The sequence below is a fragment of the Ovis canadensis genome, chromosome 7 (assembly GCF_042477335.2).
Source record: "Ovis canadensis isolate MfBH-ARS-UI-01 breed Bighorn chromosome 7, ARS-UI_OviCan_v2, whole genome shotgun sequence".
Lineage (NCBI taxonomy): Eukaryota > Metazoa > Chordata > Mammalia > Artiodactyla > Bovidae > Ovis > Ovis canadensis.
The window spans coordinates 50,604,017-50,628,689 of NC_091251.1; the positions used below are offsets into that span (position 1 = coordinate 50,604,017).

Sequence of the window (24,673 nt, forward strand, 5' to 3'; positions counted from 1 at the left end):
CCCAGTTTCTGGAAAGCTTCAGTAATCTGTTTTGCCTCTTGACCTTAGATTAAGACTACTTTAGGGAAATCATGAAGGGAGATTATGTCCAATAAATTAAATTATGTGAGAGGAAAATTATAATTTGCTAAGGGAGGGATGATGATGATGGGAAAGCTGAGAACATAGGAGGAATTCAGATTGAGAGATTCACAGAATTTAGAACCCCAGAAATTCTCAGAAATATTAGAGAAGCAGGCTAAGAAACATCTCATAAGTAACTGTAGGGCTCCAGCCACTTTATAAAGTTTATGTTGAGAGAATCAAAATGAAGTAACAGGACTGAAATAAAACTTTTATACATTCATACCTATCATTATTGGTGAAATTCAATGCAAAAATATGTACTGCAATATGGCTGTCAGGACAAAGCATAATTAGTTACCTCAACCACCTCTTCTTTAATCATATGGTACCTATTACATATCTTATGTTCAAAGTATCTGTTTGATTTTACATTACAGTATTCTTCTACCTGCATACACACTACTTTTCTTTCTGATTTGAAAATTATCCTTATCATGAAACAAAAATTGATAGGTTATCAGTAAATATTCATTGAATTATATTAAAGCTTTCCCATTTAAGTATCCATTAACATGGAAAGAAGAAAAAGTTTCATTACTTTGGAAAAGAATGAAACATTTAGCAATTAATTAAACATAACTAAGCCAGGAGTCAAGACAATGCCAATGTTTGAGTTTATAATGTAGGAAGAACGGTCACTGTTTTGAGAAAAACAGACGAAAGTGGAAGTATACAAAACAATCATGGTGAGGCATAAAAAACATACTGCAAGTAAATGCTCTTTTGTAATTTGGCTTCAATTTTTAATGTAGTTCATTGTTACTGTTACTTTGTTATTTTTGTTTTAACAATGTATAAAGAGATTTGAAGCTATCAACATTTTATATTCAAAATAAAGTGAAATTATTTACTAGAAAAAAGAGATGAGACACTTTCAAAAACTAGCATCTCATCTACACTAAATTTATGTAACTTACTATTGCTAAAAGGGAAAGAATATACATTTCTATTCCTATCAATTTTAGTATTTTCAGGTGAATAACAAATCTTTATTTGAATTTTATGGAGAGACTGACTCCAACTTTTCAGGCCCCCACTCAACATTAAAGCTGAAAATTCAAAGCACTGATATTTTGAGATCTAGTGTCAACAAAGAGCATGTGTATTCAGATTATCAAATCTATTTGTGTTTTTTCATTTAAGGGAATCTAACAACCATATGAATAAGCACATCAGTGTTAAGAAATTCTGTATATGAACTAATTAAAATGCAAAATATGCAAAAAATTATTGCAGCCCAGAGTTGGGGCTATATGACCAAATAAGATTCTTAAGAAACACTGGTTTACACAATGAGGTGCCATCTCAGGCCGGTCAGAATGGCTGCTATCCCAAAGTCAACAAACAATAAATGCTGGAGAGGGTGCAGAGAAAAGGGAACCCTCTTACACTGTTGGTGGAAATGCAAACTAGTATAGCCACTATGGAGGACAATGTGGAGATTCCTTTAAAAAAAATGGAAATAGACCTACCATACAACCCAGCAATCCCACTGCTGGGCATACACACCAAGGAAACCAGAATTGAAAGAGACACGTGTACCCCAACATTCATTGCAACGCTGTTTACAATAGCCAGGACATGGAAGCAACCTAGATGTCCATCGGCAAACAAATGGATAAGAAAGTTGTGGTACATACACACAATGGAATATTACTTAGCTATTAAAAAGAAAGCATCTGAATCAGTTCTAACGAGGTAGATGGAACTGGTGCCTATTATAGAGAGTGAACTAAGTCAGAAAGAAAAACACCAATACAGCATATTAAAGCATATACATGGAATTTAGAAAGATGGTAATGATTACCCCATATCTGAGACAGCAAGAGACACAGATATAAAGAACAGACTTTTGGACTCTGTGGGAGAAGGCGAGGGTGGGATGACTTGAGAGAATAGCACTGAAACATGTATATTACCATATGTGAAATAGAGCACCAGTCCAAGTTCAATGCATGAAACACAGCACTCAAAGCTGTGCCACTGGGTGCACTGGGACAACTCTGAGGGATGAGATTTGGAGGGAAGTGGGAGGGGGGCTCAGGATGGGGGACACATATATGCTCATGGCTGATTCAATTCAATGTATGGCAAAAACCACTACAATATTGTAATTAGCCTCCAATTAAAATAAATTAATTTAAAAAAAGAAACACTTGTTTATTCAGTCATCAATGTCAAAATCCAAGAATTATGATCAAGTTACAAATTAGGATCATTTGTACTCCATAACATGGGATGGCTTGGTGCTCATCTTCAGAAGTAGGCAGAAAGGAAAAGATCAATAATTTCTTGTGTAGAATTCTAAAATATACCAGTCTGATCATTTAAAACAGACAGTGGCAAGATATGTTCCATCTTCAAACAAGGAGCTACAAGCTTAAATTATAATCACATAAAAGTGTGTATGTATGTATGCAGGGGGAGAGAATATGGCAATATGGCAAGGGTTGGGGGAGGGAAGAGACAGACACACAGTCAGACTTTCGGAAGGTAAAATTCTTCCAAAGGTACCTAAGAAAATAATTATATTTTCCCACGACTATTGGAGGAAACTTAACACATCTCTTGTGGTATTGTCACATGACTTACTACATGTTACTTTGGATGTAGCCCAAAGTCAAAATGGTCACTTCAATTAACATATTTTTCAAATCTAGACAAATACAGCATGTATCCTGAACAAATTAGGTTTCTGGTTTTTTTTAACCCAAATGAACTGATGTATTAATATTTAAAGTATTAGAAGCAAAACTTTTTTAAAAACAGATTGCTCACTCTGTTAAAAAGACTCAGGAACTTCTCAAAAAAGATACACTTGCTAAAGAAAACAGCTGATCTAATTTTAAAATTAGGTACTTGACATGTTCTGGTGCTATTTTTTTAAGAAGATACCGGACAATATATTTATATTCTTTAAAAATAAATAATTGCAAAGTAACATATCTGCACACACAATGCTTAGACTAGCACATATGTCCTATTATACATAGTGATCATTGCTATAAAATGAAGTTAATCAAAATTAAGACAAGGGGAAAGGTTCAGGTAAAATTCACAAGACAACACCTTTTATATATACATACATATATATATATATATATACATATTTTTTAATTTATCAGGCACTGAAATGTTGTCATAAATGTACCAGGAATACCTTTTCAGTAAGATTTCAAATGTGTTGCATTTTCTCTAATGCAAGAGATGCAAAAGAACCAAGCATGTGAAATTATAGGTGCCTCTCGTCTCCTAATTTATCTTTTCTTTTATCTTTACCCTCATCTTTTAATTAGAATAGACATTTGGGTTATTTTAACCCTGACTACTTATGTGATGCAATGTTTTCATCCATGTATCTTCTTTTTAATTCAAGTATGTAGTTTCTAGGAGACTCCTGAAATGGTTACTAGAATATGTGTTTTCTGTAATACAAACATTAATTATAATGGCTTATTGTTAACAATTTGAAACTTCAAGAATACTAAGAGATCACCTTACTAAGCTCTTCACTTGCATAAAGAAATTAGTGGCAAAGACTAAGACAAGACTAATACAATTTAAAATGTCACCGCTAGAATTAGAACCCAGTGACAGATTCAGAATCTATCCTACAATTTATAGTCTATTTCTCCCCTATTCTAGTGTGTACCCATATTCACAGTTCAGGTAAAAACTATGTGTAGTGTAACATTTTCATTAACAAAATTATAACTGAAAAACAGCTAAAGCCAGAAGTACATATTTCAAATAGTTATTAAGTAATACAGTTACTGATCTAGGTTCTTTTAGAAGAAGCAATTATGATTCATGAAGGGAAGAGCTTTACTTTAATGAGAAAGAGACAGAAAAAGGGAGAACAGAGACATGCATAGATAGATATAGATCAGATTCATATCACACATATCTGTATCTATATCAATTTATCTATCAATTAGTAGTTACAAGGTTGGCATTACTAAGAACAGAAAAAAGGTAAGATCTAGAGCATAAAAAGATTACACCTAGCTGGAGGTTTCAGAGGTTACCATTAGAGACAAGATATTTGAATGCTGTTTTGAAGGTGGTAACGAGTGAGTTCACAGAGGTGACTCTTAAGAATATTTGTGACAAAGGAAATTGAATTACAAGCAATAGCAAGTTCAAAAGTACACAGGGTAATGAACTGTTCACCCTGACCGGAATATGGTGAAGGATCATGTTTTCCAATTTAAGAGTCTGAATTTTGAATCACAGGCAATGAGTAGTCATATAGAGCTTTCAAACAGAGAAAGAAAAAAGAATGCCTGCATTTATGCTTTTGCATGAATTTGGCTTGGTTATTCAGGCCAGCAAAATCATGGCCCATTGGAGTTAATCTTTGATGAGAGGAAAAAGGGGCAAGTTTGTTTGTCTGTTTTTTCAGGTACAGCTGGAAATAATGAGAACCACTAAATAACCCAAACACATGGAGAACTGAGCTGATGGTTGAGAAGAAGGTAATATTTAAGCTCCTGGAATCCACTACACTTTATTGCCCATAACAGACAAGAACTTTCTGTTATTTTCATCTGAAAATGTTTCTGCTCATAAAGCAACATTCATCTGATAGAAATGTTCTAAAGGGAAAGGGAAGATCAGAGATGGGGGAAAGTAGTAGGATTTCTTGCAGGAGATAAAAGGGCCTCCTTTGGTAAATGACAGTGGGACTGGAGAGACTGGGATGAATTCAGAGAATGTTTGAGACACGACAGCTCACATTTAGTACTATCTATGAGTCAGGTGGCTTCCCTCATAGCTCTGTGGTAAAGAACCTGCCTGCAATGCAGGAGACACAGAAGATGCAGGTTCGATCCCTGGATTGGGAAGATTCCTTGGGGAAGGGCATGGCAGTCCATTCCAGTATTCTTGCCTGGAGAATTCCATGGACAGAGAAGCCTGGCGGAATACAGTTCATAAGTTTGCAAGGAATCGGATACGACTGAAGCAACTGAGCATGCATGCACGCATCTGTGTGTCAAACATTGGGCTAAACACATATCAAACATCATCTAATTTAATCCTTGGATAGACCTATGACATAATGAATGAAAATAAATCTCTCTCATGATAGGTATTTTAAAAAAACAAATATTGAGAGAAATGATGTTTAAAATAGCAAAGCTACAACTTAAATCGTCTAATTTCAGAATCCAATATTCTAATTTTCAAAGGCATATTTAATAAAAGGGAAATTCAAATAGTGACTCTATTTTTTTTTTCCTTGGGTGGGAGGCAGCACTCCCTGTGGCTCAGTCCGCACATCTGGACACATGAGGAGAGCTGAGGCCAGCAGCAGGGAAGAAGGGGCATGGAGACACTCCACGGAGCTGGTCCTCACATCAGCAGCTGCTGCCCCCCATCAGCAGTCATACGTCATAGGTCTCCAGTTCACTGGGCAAGCTCTAGTTCAAAACCAGGATTCAGGAGGAACAGCAGTAGCCCACCCACCATTCACAGGATCCTCCCACATGATCTGAAACCACTAACAGGAGGTTCTAGGCTGTCTGGAGGCAGCTGGTAACCATTCTTGGGATGAGGAGCAGGGTGCCAGCATGAGGGAGTTGGGTATGATGATTACTTAGGTCTCCACAGCACTGAGGCCTCAAATCCAGGAGGCAGCCTCTGCTCCTCATGGCTGGGGGGCTTCTGCAAGGATAGAGCAGGCTGCACATTGGGAGAGAAAGCACTACTCCATCTATAGTGACTCGAACAAGGAGGAGAGACATCCTTTAAGGTGGGACAGGGAATTCAAGAGGAGAAAAACAATAAAGGGAAATAATTATAAACTTATTTTAGTCACATTAAATTTTAGAATTCATTAGGAGACAAAACTGAAATTTCACAGAAGCTGGCTGAATGTCTCAGATATACATGGAGGAAGATCTGCGTAGCAATGATAGTTTAAATCATTAGGTTGCCAAGTGAGAGAGCACAGAGTAGAAGAATAATATGAGACCAAAACCTAATTTGGGGAAAGAAAGATAAATAGCAGTAAAGACTCAGTGAAAGTTGCTTAGTCTTGTCTGACTCTTTGCAACCCCATGGATTATACAGTCCATAGCATTCTCCAGGCTAGAATACTGGAGTGGGCAGCCTTTCCTTTCTCCAGGTGATCTTCCCAACCCAAGGATTGAACCCAAATCTCCCGCATCGCAGGCAGATTCTTTATCAGCTGAGCTACCAGGGAAGCCCTAATAAAGACACAACTTGAAGGTAAAACCAGAACTAGCATCTCAACATCATAAAAGACAAAGAAGAAAAAACAGTAACGAGTGCTCACTCAATAAATATGCCCTCTTTAAGGAGCCTACACCAATTCAGATTGATATACATTATATGTATTTATATCTCTCTAAATATTTTCATAAAATGCATCTGTATCTATTTACATGTGATCAATCAGTTTATACATTTGTATCTTATGGTTTCAAGTAAGCACATCAAGCAGAAACCTCATATAGTTAAATTACTTCTATTTTTAACTGGACTGTAGGACTTCCCTGGTAGCTGAGCTGATAAAGGCTCTGCCTGTTATGCAGGAGACCCAGGTTCAATTCATGAGTCAAGAAGATCCACGGGAGAAGGGATAGGCTACACACCCCAGTATTCTTGGGCTTCCCTGGTGGCTCAGCTGGTAAAGAATCAGGCTGCAATGTGGGAGACCTGGGTTTGATACCTGGCTTGGGGAGATCCCCTGGGGAAGGGGATGGCTACCCACTCCAGTATTCTGGCCTGGAGAATTCCATGGATGATATAGTCCATGGGGTCACAAAGAGTTGGACACAACTGAGCAACATTCACTTTCACTGAGCAGTAAAGTGTTATACTTTATCTTATGTTGTATCTTATGTTATACACAAAGCAGTTAGCTTACATTTAAGAACATATACTTCAAACACAAGGATCAATAGGGAACATATTGACACCAACAGAAACTCAGAACAGCTGAAGAAATCAGATTATTTCTACCACTTCAACCATACATTTTAATACAAATAACTAAATGCTAGGAAACAACTTGGAAGAAAAGTTATGACCAACCTAGACAGCATATTAAAAAGCAGAGACATTACTTTGTCAGTGAAGTTCTGTCTAGTCAAGGCTATGGTTTTTCCAGTAGTCATGTATGGATGTGAGAGTTGGACTATAAAGAAAGCTGAGAGCTGAAGAATTGATGCTTTTGAACTGTGCTGCTGGAGAAGACTCTTGAGAGTCCCTTGGACTGCAAGGAGATCCAATTAGTCCATCCTAAAGGAAATCAGTCCTGAATGTTCATTGGAAGGACTGATGAAGCTGAAACTCCAATACTTTGGCCACCTGATGCGAAGAGCCAACTCATTTGAAAAGACCCTGATGGTGGGAAAGATTGAAGGCGAGAGGAGAAGGGGACGACAGAGGATGAGATGGTTGGATGGCATCACCGTCTCAATGGACATGAGTCTGAGTAAACTCCCAAGTTGGTGATGGACAGGGAGGCCTGACGTGCTGCAGGTTGTGAAGAGTCGGACATGACTAAGCAACTGAAGTAAACTGAACTGAAGAAATACTGTCCCATTTTTCTTAAATGTTTTTCTATTTCCTGTTTATTTTTGAACATTTTCTTCCCCTGATTAATTCTGCATATTTAAATCCCTCTTAAATTTAAGTACTCATGCTACATAATTATCCTTCTCAAGAAAAAATACTTTCACTTAATTTATTGAGAAACGATATTAAAGAACAAATTCCACATATTGACCAATTTTCAAGATCATTATTTGACTCCTTTCCTTTTGGAAATACTCTGTAATTAAAAAGAAAGTAATTTCCAATTTTAAAATAATTCTAATAAGTGTGAAATCAACAGAGAATGTCTTTCAAATTCACAATGTGTGGTCAGTTTAGGTTTCAAAGTTTCCTGTTGAAGGATTTTTGCTTTTGCCTACTAGAATCCTTAAAGCTTCAAGGAAATACTCATTTGCCAGAAGAAAGAAACTCATAAGATGATCAAAATGATGCAAGAATGAAATACAGCTACTGCCTCCCAAACCCAGATACCTGCTGAAAGTCCAGCAAAGAAAGAACATAAGCACAGCAGTAAAATAGGAAATGAGACAAATAGCAAGTTAAGAGACAAAAAGTAAGGTATATTGGAAACATACTTTCATAATTTATACAACAGCAATTATTATGACCAAATGAAGAAAAACACTAAAGCAAAAGAATTACCAAAAATGTGTAACAGATGCATTTGAAAAAAAAAAAAATTCCCTACTGCATGAGACTCTGACCATCTTTTAAAGTTCTAGCTCTGATCTCCATGACAAGGGAAGAATGCCAACTATGTTTTTAAGCAACATTTCTGTATTAAGTTGTTTCTGGATTGAGAGAAACGTTAATATCTGATAAGATTAGACGTAAATTAGAGCTTAGTGTAGCTGGTGACTCTTCTGACTTTGGGGACTTTGGATGTTGTACCTATAGATTCGTTACAAGAGACATTGGTTCCCGTGGGGCAGAGAATTCTGCCAGAGTCCCCGTCTCCAAATTACAGAGATCTTGGCTCCTTATACACAAGCCATCATCTAGGCAGAGGTTCTCAATGGGTATAATTTATACCCCTTTGGGTACAATTTTGCCCATCACAAGCATACCTGATGTGTATAATTTTAATTATGCCTAGTATAATTAAGTATACCTGATGGGTACAGAAGACATCTGGCAAGGTCTAGAGATACATTTTATTGTCATGATATGAGGGAGGGGTGTGCTACTGTACCAAAAGATTAGACGCCAGGGAAACCTCCAAACAGTCTAAAATTAACAAGACCTATATATTAGATGCCAGTGGCATTCCTCTTCTAATTATGACAATCAAAATTTGTTGACAATTTTCAAGTGTCCCCAGAAGTGGGGACAGGTGGACATGCTGGCAAGCTGTGGTTCCTGTCTTATATCTGCAAAAGTGTATTTCAGTCAATATGTGTCTATAATAAACCCATGAGTTGAGTTTGAATGTAATTGAAAGTAAGAAGACCCTCTGGTAGGTTATACAATAGGACAGTTCACTACTAGGTTAAAAGTTATTCACATAATATAATATAATCTCCATTAATATAATATATGCAAAACTCTTTGGCTGGTGTTAAATAGTAAAATATGATATTGAATCAACCAATTGATAATACCTAAAGAAAAAATTGCTAGCACATAAGCTAAAATTCTGTATGAACAATGTTCATAAGCGGATTAAACATTATTGGTAAATGCATCTCTCTTGCTGAAGTGATAGGAAGTCATGTCTTCCTGTGACAATATCAGCCTTTGATTCCTCATATCCTAATTGGTTCCATGTACTGACTGAAGTGCCTTTCTATCATCCAATTTCTTATATTGTTACCTAACTTCTAAGGTGCTTATGCTGTTTTTCCTAACCAGAAACTCATGTCTTTTGCACACTTTATATTTTCCTTTGCACGAAATGTTTCATGGCAGGTATATTTATAAAATAAACTGATCAAGTCACAAGCATGTTCATGGAATATATTATTATAAAACTCTGTGTGTGATTTATTTATTATTATTATCTTTTTATTTTCATGGGATTCTTGTAGTTACACACATATATTTACAAACATGTTTATGTTTACTTCTCTTAGAGGATGTATTTTCATAAAGTGAGGAAGGGAGAAGGATAAGAAAATATCCCAGGGAGAGGGCCAACATAAACCTTCATTCAAACAACATTTAACAACATTTAATCACATATATGAAGGCTTTCAAGAGACAAAACCATCTTTTCAGTATTATGGTTGTAATACTACAATCATCTATTTGAATTCATATCTGCATAACAGGAGTGGCCAGAAGTACTTAACTGACAACATCAGTCAACAAATACTTGCCTGAGTTAAGTTGTCAATACTTTTAACTATACTGTTAAAACTGGCTGGTTCCCATCTCACTTCTTCACATAGATGCTGAAAATAAAACTTTTAATGAAAGGTTTTTTTTCCCCTAAATATTAAACTATGGCTGTATTCTACATTAAGATAGAAGCAGAGACGGCACCAGGAAAAAAAAAAAAGTGCTTATTTTCTTTACAAGATCCATATACTTGAGGAAATGATCATCTTTCCAGGTGATCTGTGCTCCACAGTTCAATGAAGACATCTTGTCAGTGTTCTGCGTTGAGAAGCTCTTTAGAATGGGAGGTTAAAGAATCCACCTGCAATGCGGGAGACCTGGGCTGGGAAGATCCTCTGGAGAAGGGAAGGGTTACCCACTCCAGTATTCTGGCCTAGAGAATTCCATGGACAGAGAAGCCTGGCAGGCTACAGTGCATGGGGACTCAAAGAGTGGGACATGACTGAGCAATTTTCACTTTAGAATGAGAATTTCCATTTTCTTTGACAGTTTCCTTAGATTAAATACCCTATCGCTGTCTCTGAAAGAGTGAGAACAAGGAAGCAAGAAGATAGCCCAGGATGGCAGGAGCAGTTCAGTTCAGTTCAGTTGCTCAGTCGTGTCCAACTCTTTGTGACATCATGGACTGCAGCACGCCAGGCTTCCCTGAACATCACCAACTCCCGGAGTTCACTCAAACTCATGTCCATTGAGTTGGTGATGCCATCCAACCATCTTATCCTCTGTCGTCCCCTTCTCTTCCCACCTTCTATCTTTTCCCAGCATCAGGGTCTTCTCCAACGAGTCAGCTCTTCGCATCAGGTGGCCAATGTATTGGAGTTTCAGCTTTAGTATCAGTCCTTCCAGTAAACATTCAGGACTGATCACCTTCAGGATGGACTGGTTGAATCTTCTTGCAGTCCAAGGGACTCTCAAGAGTTTTCTCCGGCACCACAGTTCAAAAGCACCAATTCTTTGGCACACAGCTTTCTTTATAGTCCAACTCACATTCATACATAACTACTGGAAAAACCATAGCTTTGACTAGATGAACTTTTGTTGACAAAGTAATGTCTCTGCTTTTTAATATGCTGTCTAGGTTGGTCATAGATTTTCTTCTAAGGAGCAAGCATCTTTTCATTTCATGGCTGCAGTTACCATCTGCAGTGATTTTGGAGCCCCCCTCAAAAATAAAAATAAATAAAGTCTGCCACTGTTTCCACTGTTTCTCCATCTATTTGCCATGAAGTGATGGGACCAGATGCCATGATCTTAGTTCAGCTAAAGTAAATTCATCATAAAGACTCTGTAAAATATCATGTCCACTTGGGACATTTAATTTTCAAATATTCACGAGGAATATAAAAATAAAATCTTTAAACAAATATTTTTTCTCAAGGCAGCTCCATTATAATTTCTCATTAAATCTTCTGGGAAATGAGGTGAAGTATACTTATATGACATATTGACATGATATAAAAATTTTAGAGTTTATTTTATACAGTTTAAATTGTACACTATCATATAAGGCTATAGTTTCTTCTTTTTAAAGATAAGATCTTAACTACTTGGGGATGCAGAAGCTAAAATGGGAGAAAATAGCACAAATATTAATATTCTCAAAATATTAACACTGCCTCAAGGTTTAATTGATTAATGCTTTTAATAACTTCTGCAAACATCAGAAAAACAAATATGGCCACTTAATTCAAATAAAGGAACTGAGTGTAATAAATTCTTAGTTCCATTTAATAATCATTCATGTTAAAATATGAAAAGTGAATGATTAAAATATTATTTTCTTGGTAAATGTAAATATTTTCGCCAACCTACATTCACTTGAGAAGATAAAATTTTACATTTCTTATTACTAAAGTTTTAGCTTTAACCTTATCTCAAGTACAGAGATCCTGGAAATGGATCAGTTAATCAAGAATCTACTAATTTTACATCTGCTCTCATGCTAGAAATGTAAGAGCTGCTTTGGCCCACAAAGACCTTAAGTTATAGTAGGAATGGATCAAAGGGTCTTTAGAGAAGGAAACAGGAAAGAGTAAGGTAGAGGAGGAATAATTTGCACTTAGACACTGGATCGTTTACATTAAAACATTTCAGAACTGATACATTAAAATGATAATCATAATTTCTATTTTGTGCTGCCTGGTGAGCAATATTCTAGGAGCTTTGCAAAGTTATTTCAAATAAATGTTAATTGAAAACGGAAAATGTTTTTCTTTTCTTAGAAATAGAAAACTAAAGCTGAGAGATATTAAGATATTGTCCATGGGCCATATACATATAATGTTAAATTCATTAAACAAGGAGGCCATTCGACTGAGGGGTAAGCAAACCAAAATCAAAGCCTATGAAAGGATCAAGTTTACAAAAGTGAAATCTAAAGATGTCCAGTCACAAACAGATAACCAGGCTTGAAACTTTGAAAGTAAAAGTGACTCAGTTGTGTCTAACTCTTTGCAACCCCCATGGACTATACTGTCCATGGAATTCTCTAGCCAGAATAACGGAGTGGGTAGCCTTTCCCTTCTCGGATTTTCCCAACCGAGGAATTGAATGGGGGTCTCCGGCATTTCTGGTGGATTCTTAACCAACTCAGCTATCAGAGAGGCTTTAAACGATAGCCAGTCAATAACTTGCTTACTTTGTTTTTACATTTTCTATACGTGTCGCCACAAGCTCCTGTCTATGGAGCCCTCCTAATCACTTCCAGTTTGGTGCTGGTGGATCAGAATCAATTTCTGCTCAAATATGAGTTTAAGAGCTTGCTTAAAATTTTCAACATGCCTCAGTTTATCTTTTAATAACACCGGGTGTGGGTGTGTGCGTGCTTAGTCATGTCTGACTCTACAGTCTATGGCCTGTACCAGGCATTGGAAGGAATAAAAGCTATGATTCTGTGGGTCAAATAAAATTCTTTAAATGAATACTCTCTTCAAAGTCATCATTCATACAGGGGCAGTGGTTGTACACTGTTTTACTGTCGTTACCTAAAATGTTGAGAAAAGAAACTTGAACTTACCATTTCTGTTTCTGATATACTCTTTTGAATAACCTTAAGGGTTTGTCTTCAACTTTTGAGTGTAAATTTATTTTGTGAGAGTAAACTAAGTCTTTTAGAAACAAGTCATACTGGTGAAAGAAATAAATCCATGAGAAGGACTTTTTGTGTTGTTCCAACTCACTCTATAAGAAATAGTACAGAGGGTTTTGATGAAGTCAACAGTGAAATGGCTAGATAGCATCACTGACTCAATGGACATCAATTTGAGTAAACTCCGAGACATAGTGAAGGGCAAAGGAGCATGGAGTGCTGCAGTCCATGGGTTTGCAAAGAGTTAGACACAACTTAGTGACTGAACAACACCAACAGTGAAATAATAGCCAGTGATTTTGAAAGAAGTATATCTTCTAATGTTATTGTTGTTGCCATCTAATATGCATGTTCAAAAAGCAGTTTCACTTTGAAGTTCTAAATTGTGCATACTAAACGCGCGGGTCCGCAGGGCTTTCAAGGAGGGCCCTTCTCAGTAACTAAGGGGCTTACTAAAGGGGGAAGACTGAGGCAGGACTTAAATGGCTGAAGAGTTGAAGAACTGGTGGGAGGAGGAGAATGGGGGTATAGAAGTCTACGATAGAGGCATCATTGAATTACCATGTCTATGAGGCTGAGAAGAGATGGGAAGAATTAATATGAAAATAAGAATACATTTGAATAAGTAGAGCATTCCAGGTTATGTTAGAAGGCATATTGTTGTTCTCTTAAGTAAAATTATTGTCCATTTACTTATAAATTCCCTTGTATAGCCTTGAACATCTCCCTGTGTGAATATGGCTAACTGCCTCCTTGTTTCCTCTTTAATCAGTACCTTGTCTCTCATATACTATTTAGATCATTTTAGTCAAAATAGTTTTAAAATAAACCAAAGAGCAGTTCAGTTCAGTTCAGTTCAGTCACTCAGTCGTGTCTGACTCTTTGCGACCCCATGAATCCCAGCACGCCAGGCCTCCCTGTCCATCACCAACTCCCAGAGTTCACTCAGACACACGTCCATTGAGTCCGTGATGCCATCCAGCCATCTCATCCTCTGTTGTCCCCTTCTCCTCCTGCCCCCCATCCCTCCCAGCATCAGAGTCTTTTCCAATGAGTCAGCTCTTCACATGAGGTGGCCAAAGTACTGGACTTTCAGCTTTAGCATCATTCCTTCCAAAGAAATCCCAGGACTGATCTCCTTTAGAATGGACTGGTTGGATCTCCTTGAAGTCCGAGGGACTCTCAAGAGTCTTCTCCAACACCACAGTTCAAAAGCATCAATTCTTTAGTGCTCAGCCTTCTTCACAGTCCAACTCTCACATCCATACATGACCACTGGAAAAACCATAGCCTTGACTAGATGGACCTTAGTTGGCAAAGTAATGTCTCTGCTTTTCAATATGCTATCATTATATTTGTTCAATTCAGTTACTCTGTATATCTCAACACTGTAGAAAATTACTCAGTAATTCATCTAACAATAGTCAGCATATCTGTTACATGCATTCCAATCTGTCTTTAATTTTCCTTATCTTTATAGGGTCCATGATATTCTGCTTTGGTTGAATATTCATTTGATTGAAAGAAATAAACATGCACTCTTCAATTAGCTTCTTGAGTAAAAGAGTAAGTGATAATGGCTTTAATCTATGGTTCCCTCCTCTTCATACAATCTGGTCTTGCTTTGGAAATAGATAAGGAACATGGGTCTTTCAATAGCTCTGATTGTTTTCTTTCACAGTTTTCCTTCATTTGGAAAATAGAAATTGTAAGTAAAGGGAGCATGGAATCACATTTGAAGATAGCTGAAAGATGGTTACTTAATACATTTTAACACTTGTCAGTTTTGAAGTTTTCGTGTGTACTTTATATCTTATAAAAGAAATATCTTTAATTGTAGGTGCCTACATATAATAAAGCTTTGGTTAAAACTGACATCCAATGTAGTATATATCTTCTTCACTTGATTTTCAAGAAAATATATCTCAAAATACATTGAAATATATTTCTTCACAAAAAGATTTCTTACTTCACTGAAAGATTTTACCAGTGCTTTGAGATTAAACCATTTAAAGTTTGGCTTTTATTAAAAATAAAATGCTATAGTTTATGAAATTAAAATAACAGTATGTAATATACATATGTACACTTCAAAGAGCAATAACTTCTTTTAGAGGATCATAGGCATAACTGGACATCTTCATTTAATATAAGTATTTGAATATATTCTTCCAATGACATTTTCACTTAATTACTATTTAAATGATCATTATTTTACTGGATAAATGTAAAAATTACTTTACTGCTACTATGTTTAGGCAAGTGCTCTAATTTTGTTCAATAGGCTCATGCATACTATAATTTTTAAATAATGAACCAATTAACCTATGCAACATTTTTATTTTCAATGATCTATTCTAATACTGCTTCAAATAAATATAAGCAACTTAAAAGAATTATTACATATTTTCAAAAAATGTGAATGAAATTAAATAGTGGCTGAATATTTAAACATCTGTTATTAAAAACTGTATAATATATGCTGTAATTTCATCTAGCATTTTTAGAAATTTAGATGAATTTTAAACCACTATTTTTCAAGGCCTTATATTTGAAACTTCTCATTCCAGTCTATATCATTTGTCCTAACTTGCTATTGTAGAAATTAAAAATATTATAAAATAAGCATCAGCTTTCAAGAATGAGCACTGTGAACAAAAATTTAATAATTTAAACCATTTCATTACGGTGATTAAGCTACTCTTAATAGGACATAGAATGGTGTAAAATACCTCTAGGCTTCTCTCACTTCCTAAATCACTATCCACACATTTTAAGAAGAAGCAAATTAACTGGGGATAGTAAATAATTTAAAAAGTTTTAATAAATGACTACTGTATAATTTTAACACATTGGCTAAGAACAAATCTCATTTGAAGATTTAGAACATTAAGCTAAGTGGACTGTTTCATTTTTTATGCAATATGAAAACAATTATACTATTTATACTTAGGCCTTACTACCTCTGCTCATCAATTACTAATTCAATTAATTCTTTAATTCTTTTGATTGGTTATTGTTTAATTGGACACAACTAAAACTTAACAAGGGAAAATATGCTTTCAGTTCAGTTCAGTCACTCAGTCGTGTCCGACTCTTTGCAACCCCATGAATCGCAACACGCCAGGCCTCCCTGTTCATCAACAACTCCCGGAGTTCACTCAGACTCACATCCATCGAGTCAGTGATGCCATTCAGCCATCTCATCCTCTGCCATCCCCTTCTTCTCCTGCCCCCAATCCCTCCCAGCATCAAAGTCTTTTCCAATTAGTCAACTCTTTGCATGAGGTGGCCAAAGTACTGGAGTTTCAGCTTTAGCATTATTCCTTCCAAAGAAATCCCAGGGCTGATCTCCTTCAGAATGGACTGGTTGGATCTCCTTGCAGTCCAAGGGACTCTCAAGAGTCACATTTTTGTGTGTTTTTCTATCTACGATGACCATCTATTTTTCATTCTTTCAGGTTTCAAAACAATATACACAATATATACAATTATATATAAATATATGTTTATATTTATATATTTTATGTATATATATACATATTGTGTGTGTGCAAAATAAGACTGTCATAGAACTTGTCAGTGTAATATATTTTAGGAAAGGAGATCTTAATAAACTAAAGTGTAGAGTTCGCATCCTGAAAAATGTGTTAGGTACAAGTTAGAGTATTTGACATCTCCTCCCTTCATACACTTGGACATTTTCAGCTGTCAAACTGTTATGTGGCTAGTCATCAGATATTCCTGAACCCTAACTAATGAAGAACAAATTATACAAGAAGTAAGATATATATATATACACATATATATATTTATATATAAAAATATATTCCATATATATACATATATATATTTATATATATAAATATATTCCATATATGTATATATACATTCATTTGTTATATTTACTCAATGCATTTGATTAGCTATAACATAAAATATATTATGCTGAGAATACAAAATGCATAAACTATAGCTTTATATATCAAATGGATATCTGATATATAAACTATATGAAATAACATTTTATATTCTATATGAATTATTAGCACATTGGCACAGCTATCCCAATTAAGCACAAATACCATATTATTTTCATTCTTTTAAGAGATCACCATAAAAAAATGTTTATCATTTTAAAATGTTATCAAGATTTCTGCATGACTAGTTTTACAGGAATAAGCCTTAAGTAGTTAAGTCTTCTGGAGTTGTTACCAGTTATTTGTAACTGGCAGATGCTCAGACACATAACCAGAGTCTTCAAAAGAGTTGGGAATACATGAAAGAGAGCTTTTTGAAAGACATTAGGGCATTCTCACCAGCAACTGGCCAGACTGCTGGCACTCAGCCTTGTTTCCTGGTAGGCTGGGGAACTTGCCTCTAAGAGGAAGTGTTGTTAGATTAAACCTTCTGCTCTGCAAAGTCACCTTGGGATGCAAATCTTTTCCTGCGCATTAAATGAATTTGGCTGTGCCTACCTATGTCTATTGATGTCTTTTAGTCAATTACATCCTTGTGACACTAGAGACAACTTTGCCCGTATTATCTTCATCTGATATTAACAGGATTGAATTTTAAGAATGGTGCTGAACTTATTATATCTGAAATCTATTAGGAAGCAAAAACGGGGGAAATTAGGTCACGAAAGGAATCCTAGAGGTTAGTATATTCTATGGAGATTAAAGATCCTGGCTCTTGAAACTTTAATTCAAAATTCCCTAGAGCCAATGGGTTCCACCTCTTCTATTTGTGTCACAGCTTCCACAGAGAGATTTCAGTAGAGTGAAAACAAATTGCCCAATAGCTTTAGGAACATTGAAACTTCCTGCATAGTTCCAGAGGAAAAACATATTCCTGTGATTACTAACAAGAATGAAGTACTCCAAACTGTATCCACATTCTGATTACCTAAGAGTGTCTCTTATTTATTGGAGAATTGAGGAGATTCTTTAAAATTTTGTTTTTCTTTCTGAAACTTGTTTTCACATGAACCTCCTACCCTATGAGCTTATTATCATGAGTATAAAGGCCAGTGAGAAAAAAAAGGTAACATTCAACTGTGGAATGGAACTTACCATTTAAGAGCTGCATTCTTTACAGATAAAACTAGTAAGATACTTGACAAGTATAAGTTTGCTTATCCACAGGACAAACAGCACATTGAAACCTGAGTTTCTAAAGTATAGGGACAGGAAAGGGTTTAACAGCAGCCAGACCCTTTCTCCTCCCATTACTCACACTCACAGTCCTCATACATAAACATGTGAGTTGTTATCTGTTGCAAATATAATCCTTCCATATTTCAACTATCTTTCCAAATTTAAATTAAGATAATTCAATCTTCCAACATCTTTATGACTAATATAAAAATAGATATTTTGGACTGATTTCTATTTTCCATTTTCTGTGTTAGAAAAGAACCACAAAAGAAAAGAACATCATTGCTTATTAAAGTGTATAGTTACTTCCAATTCATTCTTTTTCTTAAAGATTTTGCCACCATGTAAATAATAAATAATACCTGAACTAAATTTTACAGCAACATTCCTGGAGTTTAAACAGATTGTACTTAGCTTGCTTCTTCTCTTCAGTATTACCCACACCACCTGCTATCCAAATTCCAGGGCATCATTCTCTAATAACCCAACACCAGTAACACTGTTAAATTTCTTAATTTCATGAGTTTAGGCATTTTCACACTAAAAGCAAATACAAAGCACACTATGTCTGCATTTTTTGTTAGCCCTTTCAATGAAAATAGTTAAAAATCTATCATTTTCAGCTCTCAGAGTTAAATAATTATCTGTTAGGAAAGTAAAGCAAAAAATCAGCACCTAATATCTGCCTGAATTATCTCAATATTACTACAATTATGTAATTTACTCTTACAATTTCAGATAGCAAACATAGCATTGCAATGATTAGGTCTCCACAATTTAAGCAAAGGACACCCTGAAATAGGTGAATAATTTGGGCAAAGGACAGGCAATTGCTGAAGCAGAAACATAAACAGTGAAAACAAAAGAATATTATAATCTGAATTAGCAATTACTTCCAATTTTCATTTTGCTTCATTGCACACAGCCAGTTTTTAACCATTAGGCTTGTTGATTCTTTGGCCTTAACCAATGACATAACACCATCATAATCATCACACACATACTAATACAATTCTTTTCCATTAGTGTGTATTAGCTCAAATAATAGGCAGACTTAGGGAAATTATAGTTTAAATTGGGTAGCAATAATGTAGAAATATTGATTCCTAATCCAACTCCAAAAATTACCCAATTTTCTTCCCTTCTCCCCCCAATAGAAATACATAGAAAAAAATGTACTCACACTGCACGATGAGCTGCACCAAGGCTTCTCTTGGTTTCACATTAAATCCATTATACTGGCTGGTCTGACATCGGTACATTCCTGACATTTCCCTAGACACATTCACAATCCTCAGTGTTCCATCATAACTCTCCATTTGCATACTCCCGTCAGGCATTGCGACTTCTTTATCCGCTCTAGACCAAAGGATGATGGGTTTAGGTTTTCCAGTTACTTGACACTGCAGTTCTATTGTGTCTCCTTCTCTGGTGACCAAAGGTGATTTTTCCTGTGGAACAGTCAGATTGGGTGGAACTTGAAATGGGAAAAAGAAAATTTTTCAAGGTTAGTATATACTGGTAAAGCATATTCAAACACAGAAAATCATAAGGAAACAATTTCTGCTGGTTGAAGAAGTGTGACAATTCAGATGACAAAAATTACAGAGACCTTGGGATAAGTGGCACATACCCTCATTTAAGTAATTCTAAATTGTTTTCATGTTCTCAAATGAGGACTTCAAACATTAGCAAGATAAATAAGCATTAAACTGGAATGCAAATGATCAACATAAGAACAATCTACTCCATGACTGGCCATTATCAACCATTAACTGGGTCTTTAACATCTGCATTTCACAAAAGAGTGATCCTACTTGCTAAGGTAAGATTAAGTTTTTCAGTCTTCTGCTTCTTAGGCCATTATCTCTTACCTAAGGATGCTATAAGAAAGGGATAAGAGATATTATAGACTTAGCAGGTACAGTAAATGCAATAGGAAGGGGAAAAAGAAGAACCTCTGATATAAAATCCAAAGCTCTGAAAAACTGATTTAGAAACTGACCAAACTGCTAAGGTTTAGATTTTGTTCTCTCCCCTGAGAAAATGAAATGGAACAATGGATTACAATGGCATACTCTGACAACTGAATGTATCATTCTTTTTGATTTTTAATATTTTTTGACATTTGAATTTCATACGATTTGCCTTGAACATATTTTGAGATCATTGTATAATAGGTTGTCATGACATTGCCACTATTTCTATAAAATGTATTTCAAGTGAGTTTTGAAAAATATATTTCAATAATATAAGAATGTAATTTTCTCAAGTAAAGCTAATTTCTGATGTTGCCAAAGATATTTACTAGAAAATTAGGTTGATTTTTAAAAACTGTATTATTTATTTTGGCTGTGCTGGGTCTTTATCGTGTTGCGGAGGCTTCTCGAGTTGTGGTGCCTGGCTTCAGTAGTTGTGGTGTTCGGGCTTATAGTTGCAATATGTGGGATCTTAGTTCTGCGACCAGGAATCAAACCCAGGTCTCCTGTACTGGGAGTGCAGATTCTTAGCCACTAGACCATCAGGGAAGTACTAGATTGATTTTATAGGAAGTTAACTTTACCACACTTGAAAACATGAACTAATAAAAGGGAAATATTATTCAATGAATTTTTAAAAATTTTTTAAAAAGGTATCTCCTGTTCCACTGGAAGACTTTTACTTCTCATACAAATGTATATGAATTCAAAAGTATTTATACAATAGAGGATCTGTAAGAAAAGCATGGGCTAAATTAGAATGGCAGAATAAGAATAACCAGAAACATACACATAATTCTATCCTTGTGAAAATGTCATACATTTTCCCCTTTGGAGGTAATACTGCATATGAACAAAAAGGCAAAAATTGTATTTGCCCTTCTAGCATTACTGTGCTCCAGTGCTCAGGAACAAAACAAACACATTTAACCTTTAATATATTTTTCTACTCATGTTGAACTGTTTTCTTATACATACAGAAAACAAAATTTACAAAGTGATATCAGAATTAATTATTTTGCTGTTTAAATATCTTCATGACTACTTTTCCATTTAATTCTTTCATTTACTTCTAGTTTAAAAAACTATTTAACCACGCACAGCATCTTAGAAATCAGAAAACATGAAACGTTTACCACTATCTTCTTGAAATATATATACATTCTAGGAAATGGCATTAACAAAAACATGTTTAAATATGGCTGCATTTAAAAAAAAACTATATGATTAAATCATTTACTCTTGTAAATATAAACCACTAAATAATGTACCTAAATAATTTGTTCTTTTTGAAATGAACCACCAGAGAATGATAACAATACTAAACAAGCATCACCTTGTAACAATAGGATAAAAAAAAAGCTGAAATATTTATTCACCCTCCATGAGAAAGGATACAGAATAACAGCAATAACCTCAACATTTGACATTAATTATGCTCCTATTGTGTACCTGGCATAGTTAGGAATTTTACATTTTCATGAATTCTCATGACCATCCTTGAATCAAATGTTTAATATTAAAATTTAACAAATGAGAAAACTGAGAATAAGAGAAGATAACTATTTTGATTTTAGCAGAATTAAAACTGAGGCAAATTGATAGCAGGTAGCTGATGTAGAGATATGAACCCTGAAGCAGGCTTTAGCAAACTATGGTGTTTCAAAGGAACAACAAGTTAGCACTGGACTCCTCTCCTTTTGCTCATAATTACTTTGTTCCTATGGACAAACTGGAACAGTTTTCCCTGCTTATCTCTTGGCTGGCATCTCAGGGACAATAAAATAGTCTAGGTAGAAATGTGACGGAGTATGTAACACATATGCTACAAATTACCTTATCTTTCTATACTGCATCTTATATATCTGCCTTAAATCTCTCTATATATAAAAATACTAGAATAATTCCCATATATGGCAAAACAAATGTCCAAATTATTTTACATTTGTACAAAATAAATGAAAATAAATTATACATTGATAGATTATTTAATGGAGTGTTATTTAAAATTGGAAAATTTCACCTCTTCCAAAAACAAGTCACATGACCTTGGCCAAGTTTAAACACTCTGAGTATGAACTGCTTCATTTTTGAAACTAAGAATTGATATTTAACCAACTCCAAGGGTATTAATGTGCTGATTATAGGAACAAACAGTAAAACATTAAAGATAGAGAGGGCTAATAAAAGTATCCATTTTCTGATTTAAAAAGATGAATATTCAAAGATCTTATTACATTAGGCCAGTCTAACAAAAAGAGATCCTTGGCTAGCTATATTCTTTTTAAGTTTATCATGCTAAATAGTTGAAAAAAAAAAAAAACAACTCCCTTGTAATCATTTGTTAGATAAACTTTTCTTCTTTTGTAATAAAAATTATAGAAATACAAACCTCAGTTTTAATCTAGGTAAGTTACATATTTATTTTTTAATATATTTGCTCATTTTAAAACAAATACCAAAGTCCAGTTAAAATACAGCTTATTTTCCACCCTTTCCATGATGTTTTTGAAATTTTTATTTCAGAGTTAACCCTTTCTTTAACAGCTTTCTTGGCTAAGAAGTTCCTAAAATGTTAAGTTTTTATAGGCTTCCCTCTTTCTCTCCACATTATATTTTCCATTTTCTAGAATGCTCTAAATTATCATTATTATTATATTTTTTTCTGTTAGGAGATTTTGTTTGTTCTCATGAATATCTCTCTGTTTTGTAGGGTTGTAATAAGAATTATCACTTTACCTCAAGATTCTTTCATTCTGTAATTGCAGCCTACTATGATTTTCCAAAATTCTTGCAAGTCCTTAAACCTAAGCACTATTTACTTCTTGACTTAGTTGATAGCTAATTATGAGGACACTTGATATGCTAATTAAAAACCATAGACTTTTCTTTGTTTAGCATTTATTCTAACTCATCACTTCCAATCAGCTGCTTTGGTTTGTCTATCAAAAATCTCTCTTATATCTACCCATTTCTTTTCATGGCTATTGGAAGATTTTTTAGTAAATTCATCATTATTTCTTCTTGTGACAATGTCCTAAGTGGTCTTTCTGTCACCAGTTTAATTCTTCCTGTCCTCCTGCTTCCCTGTCATAAGATTTATCATCAGAAATGCAATTATGTTTCTGTCACTATGAAAATTTCAATCCTCAGTGAGAGTGCTCATCCTAATGCTGCTTTAATTAAAAAAAAGAAACTGAAATCAGACTGACAGATTTTGAAAAAATCATGATATAGTCACATAATAGATTATGATACAGCATTTTCAAGTGATGATGTAATTGACCCACACTTATTGATAAAGATATTTATATTGTTATGCAAGAAAAGCATTCTTGTGAATAGTATGACCAGCTATAACCACTATTAATAAGTGAGTAAAAGATGTTACTGAACGGTATATACCGTATCATATTTTTATATAGAAAAGACACATGCCAATGAATGTCAGCAGAGAGTTTCTTAGAGGGGAGAATATACATGATTCATCTTTATATTTGCAGAATTCCCCACTCTCTTTTGCAGTCTCTGAGCTAACAGGAACTCAGTAAAAATGTTTATACCAAATATACAAATTAAGACAGTGAGGCAGTTGATCACTGGGTTAGAGAGGAAAACAAGACTTACACAGGGGAAAATGCAGAGGAAAAGAAAGCCTAGAAGGAACTATGCTGAAACACTAACAGTAGTTCTCTCTGAATGTGGAATTATTGGTAAGTTTTATTTTTGGTATATTTTTCTTCATCTTTCACTCTTCTATAATATGTGCTATGCATATTAGCATATTGTAGGGTTCAAGAACTCAGAGAAACTTAAAACGTTAATGCAGCCTATTTTCCAAAGCTCATTTGATGAAAACTCCACTTTTCAATAACAACAAGAGTGTCACTCCAGATACACTAATCTAGACAACACAGTCTTAGAAATGCTCTTCTAGAATCACTCACTCCTACAACATTCATTTACTTACAGTTCCACTGACCTTGAACCTCAGCGCTCTTGCAGTTTTTTCCTGCAGTAAAGTGTTCAGCAAGTCTGGCCCTGTCTTGTAGCACTCTTGCTTGTCCCATGTGTTGAGATTCAGTTCAAAGTTACCACTTAGGTGATAACTTTGCCCACCCCTCGGCTGAGCTGGTTGTTCACTTTTCTTGACCACATATTGGGTGTATACCCATTTCAGCTGTACTCATGGCTTCACTCTGTATTTTCTCCCATGTCTATATCCCTGACCACACAGCTCTGAGAAGGCACAGAATGTCTTGCTCTATCTCTAAAGCCTAATGCCCTACTTTTCTGGTTGGCAGAAACCAGGAAGTTATGAAATAACTGAGGAAGGAAGAAGGAGAGAGAGAGCAAAAGGAGTTAAGAAGGAGAAAAGATAAAATGCTAAGACT

At 35.1% G+C, this 24,673-nt stretch overlaps 1 protein-coding gene across 1 annotated transcript in view; it reads right to left on the reverse strand.

Moving 5' to 3' along the window:
* MDGA2 (MAM domain containing glycosylphosphatidylinositol anchor 2) overlaps nucleotides 1-24,673 on the reverse strand; it is a 920,428-nt gene that overhangs the window by 210,702 nt on the left and 685,053 nt on the right. Inside the window, exon 8 of the mRNA XM_069596115.1 lies at nucleotides 19,484-19,777. Within this exon, the coding sequence (XP_069452216.1) occupies nucleotides 19,484-19,777 (294 nt within the window). The remainder of the gene's footprint in view (nucleotides 1-19,483; nucleotides 19,778-24,673) is intronic.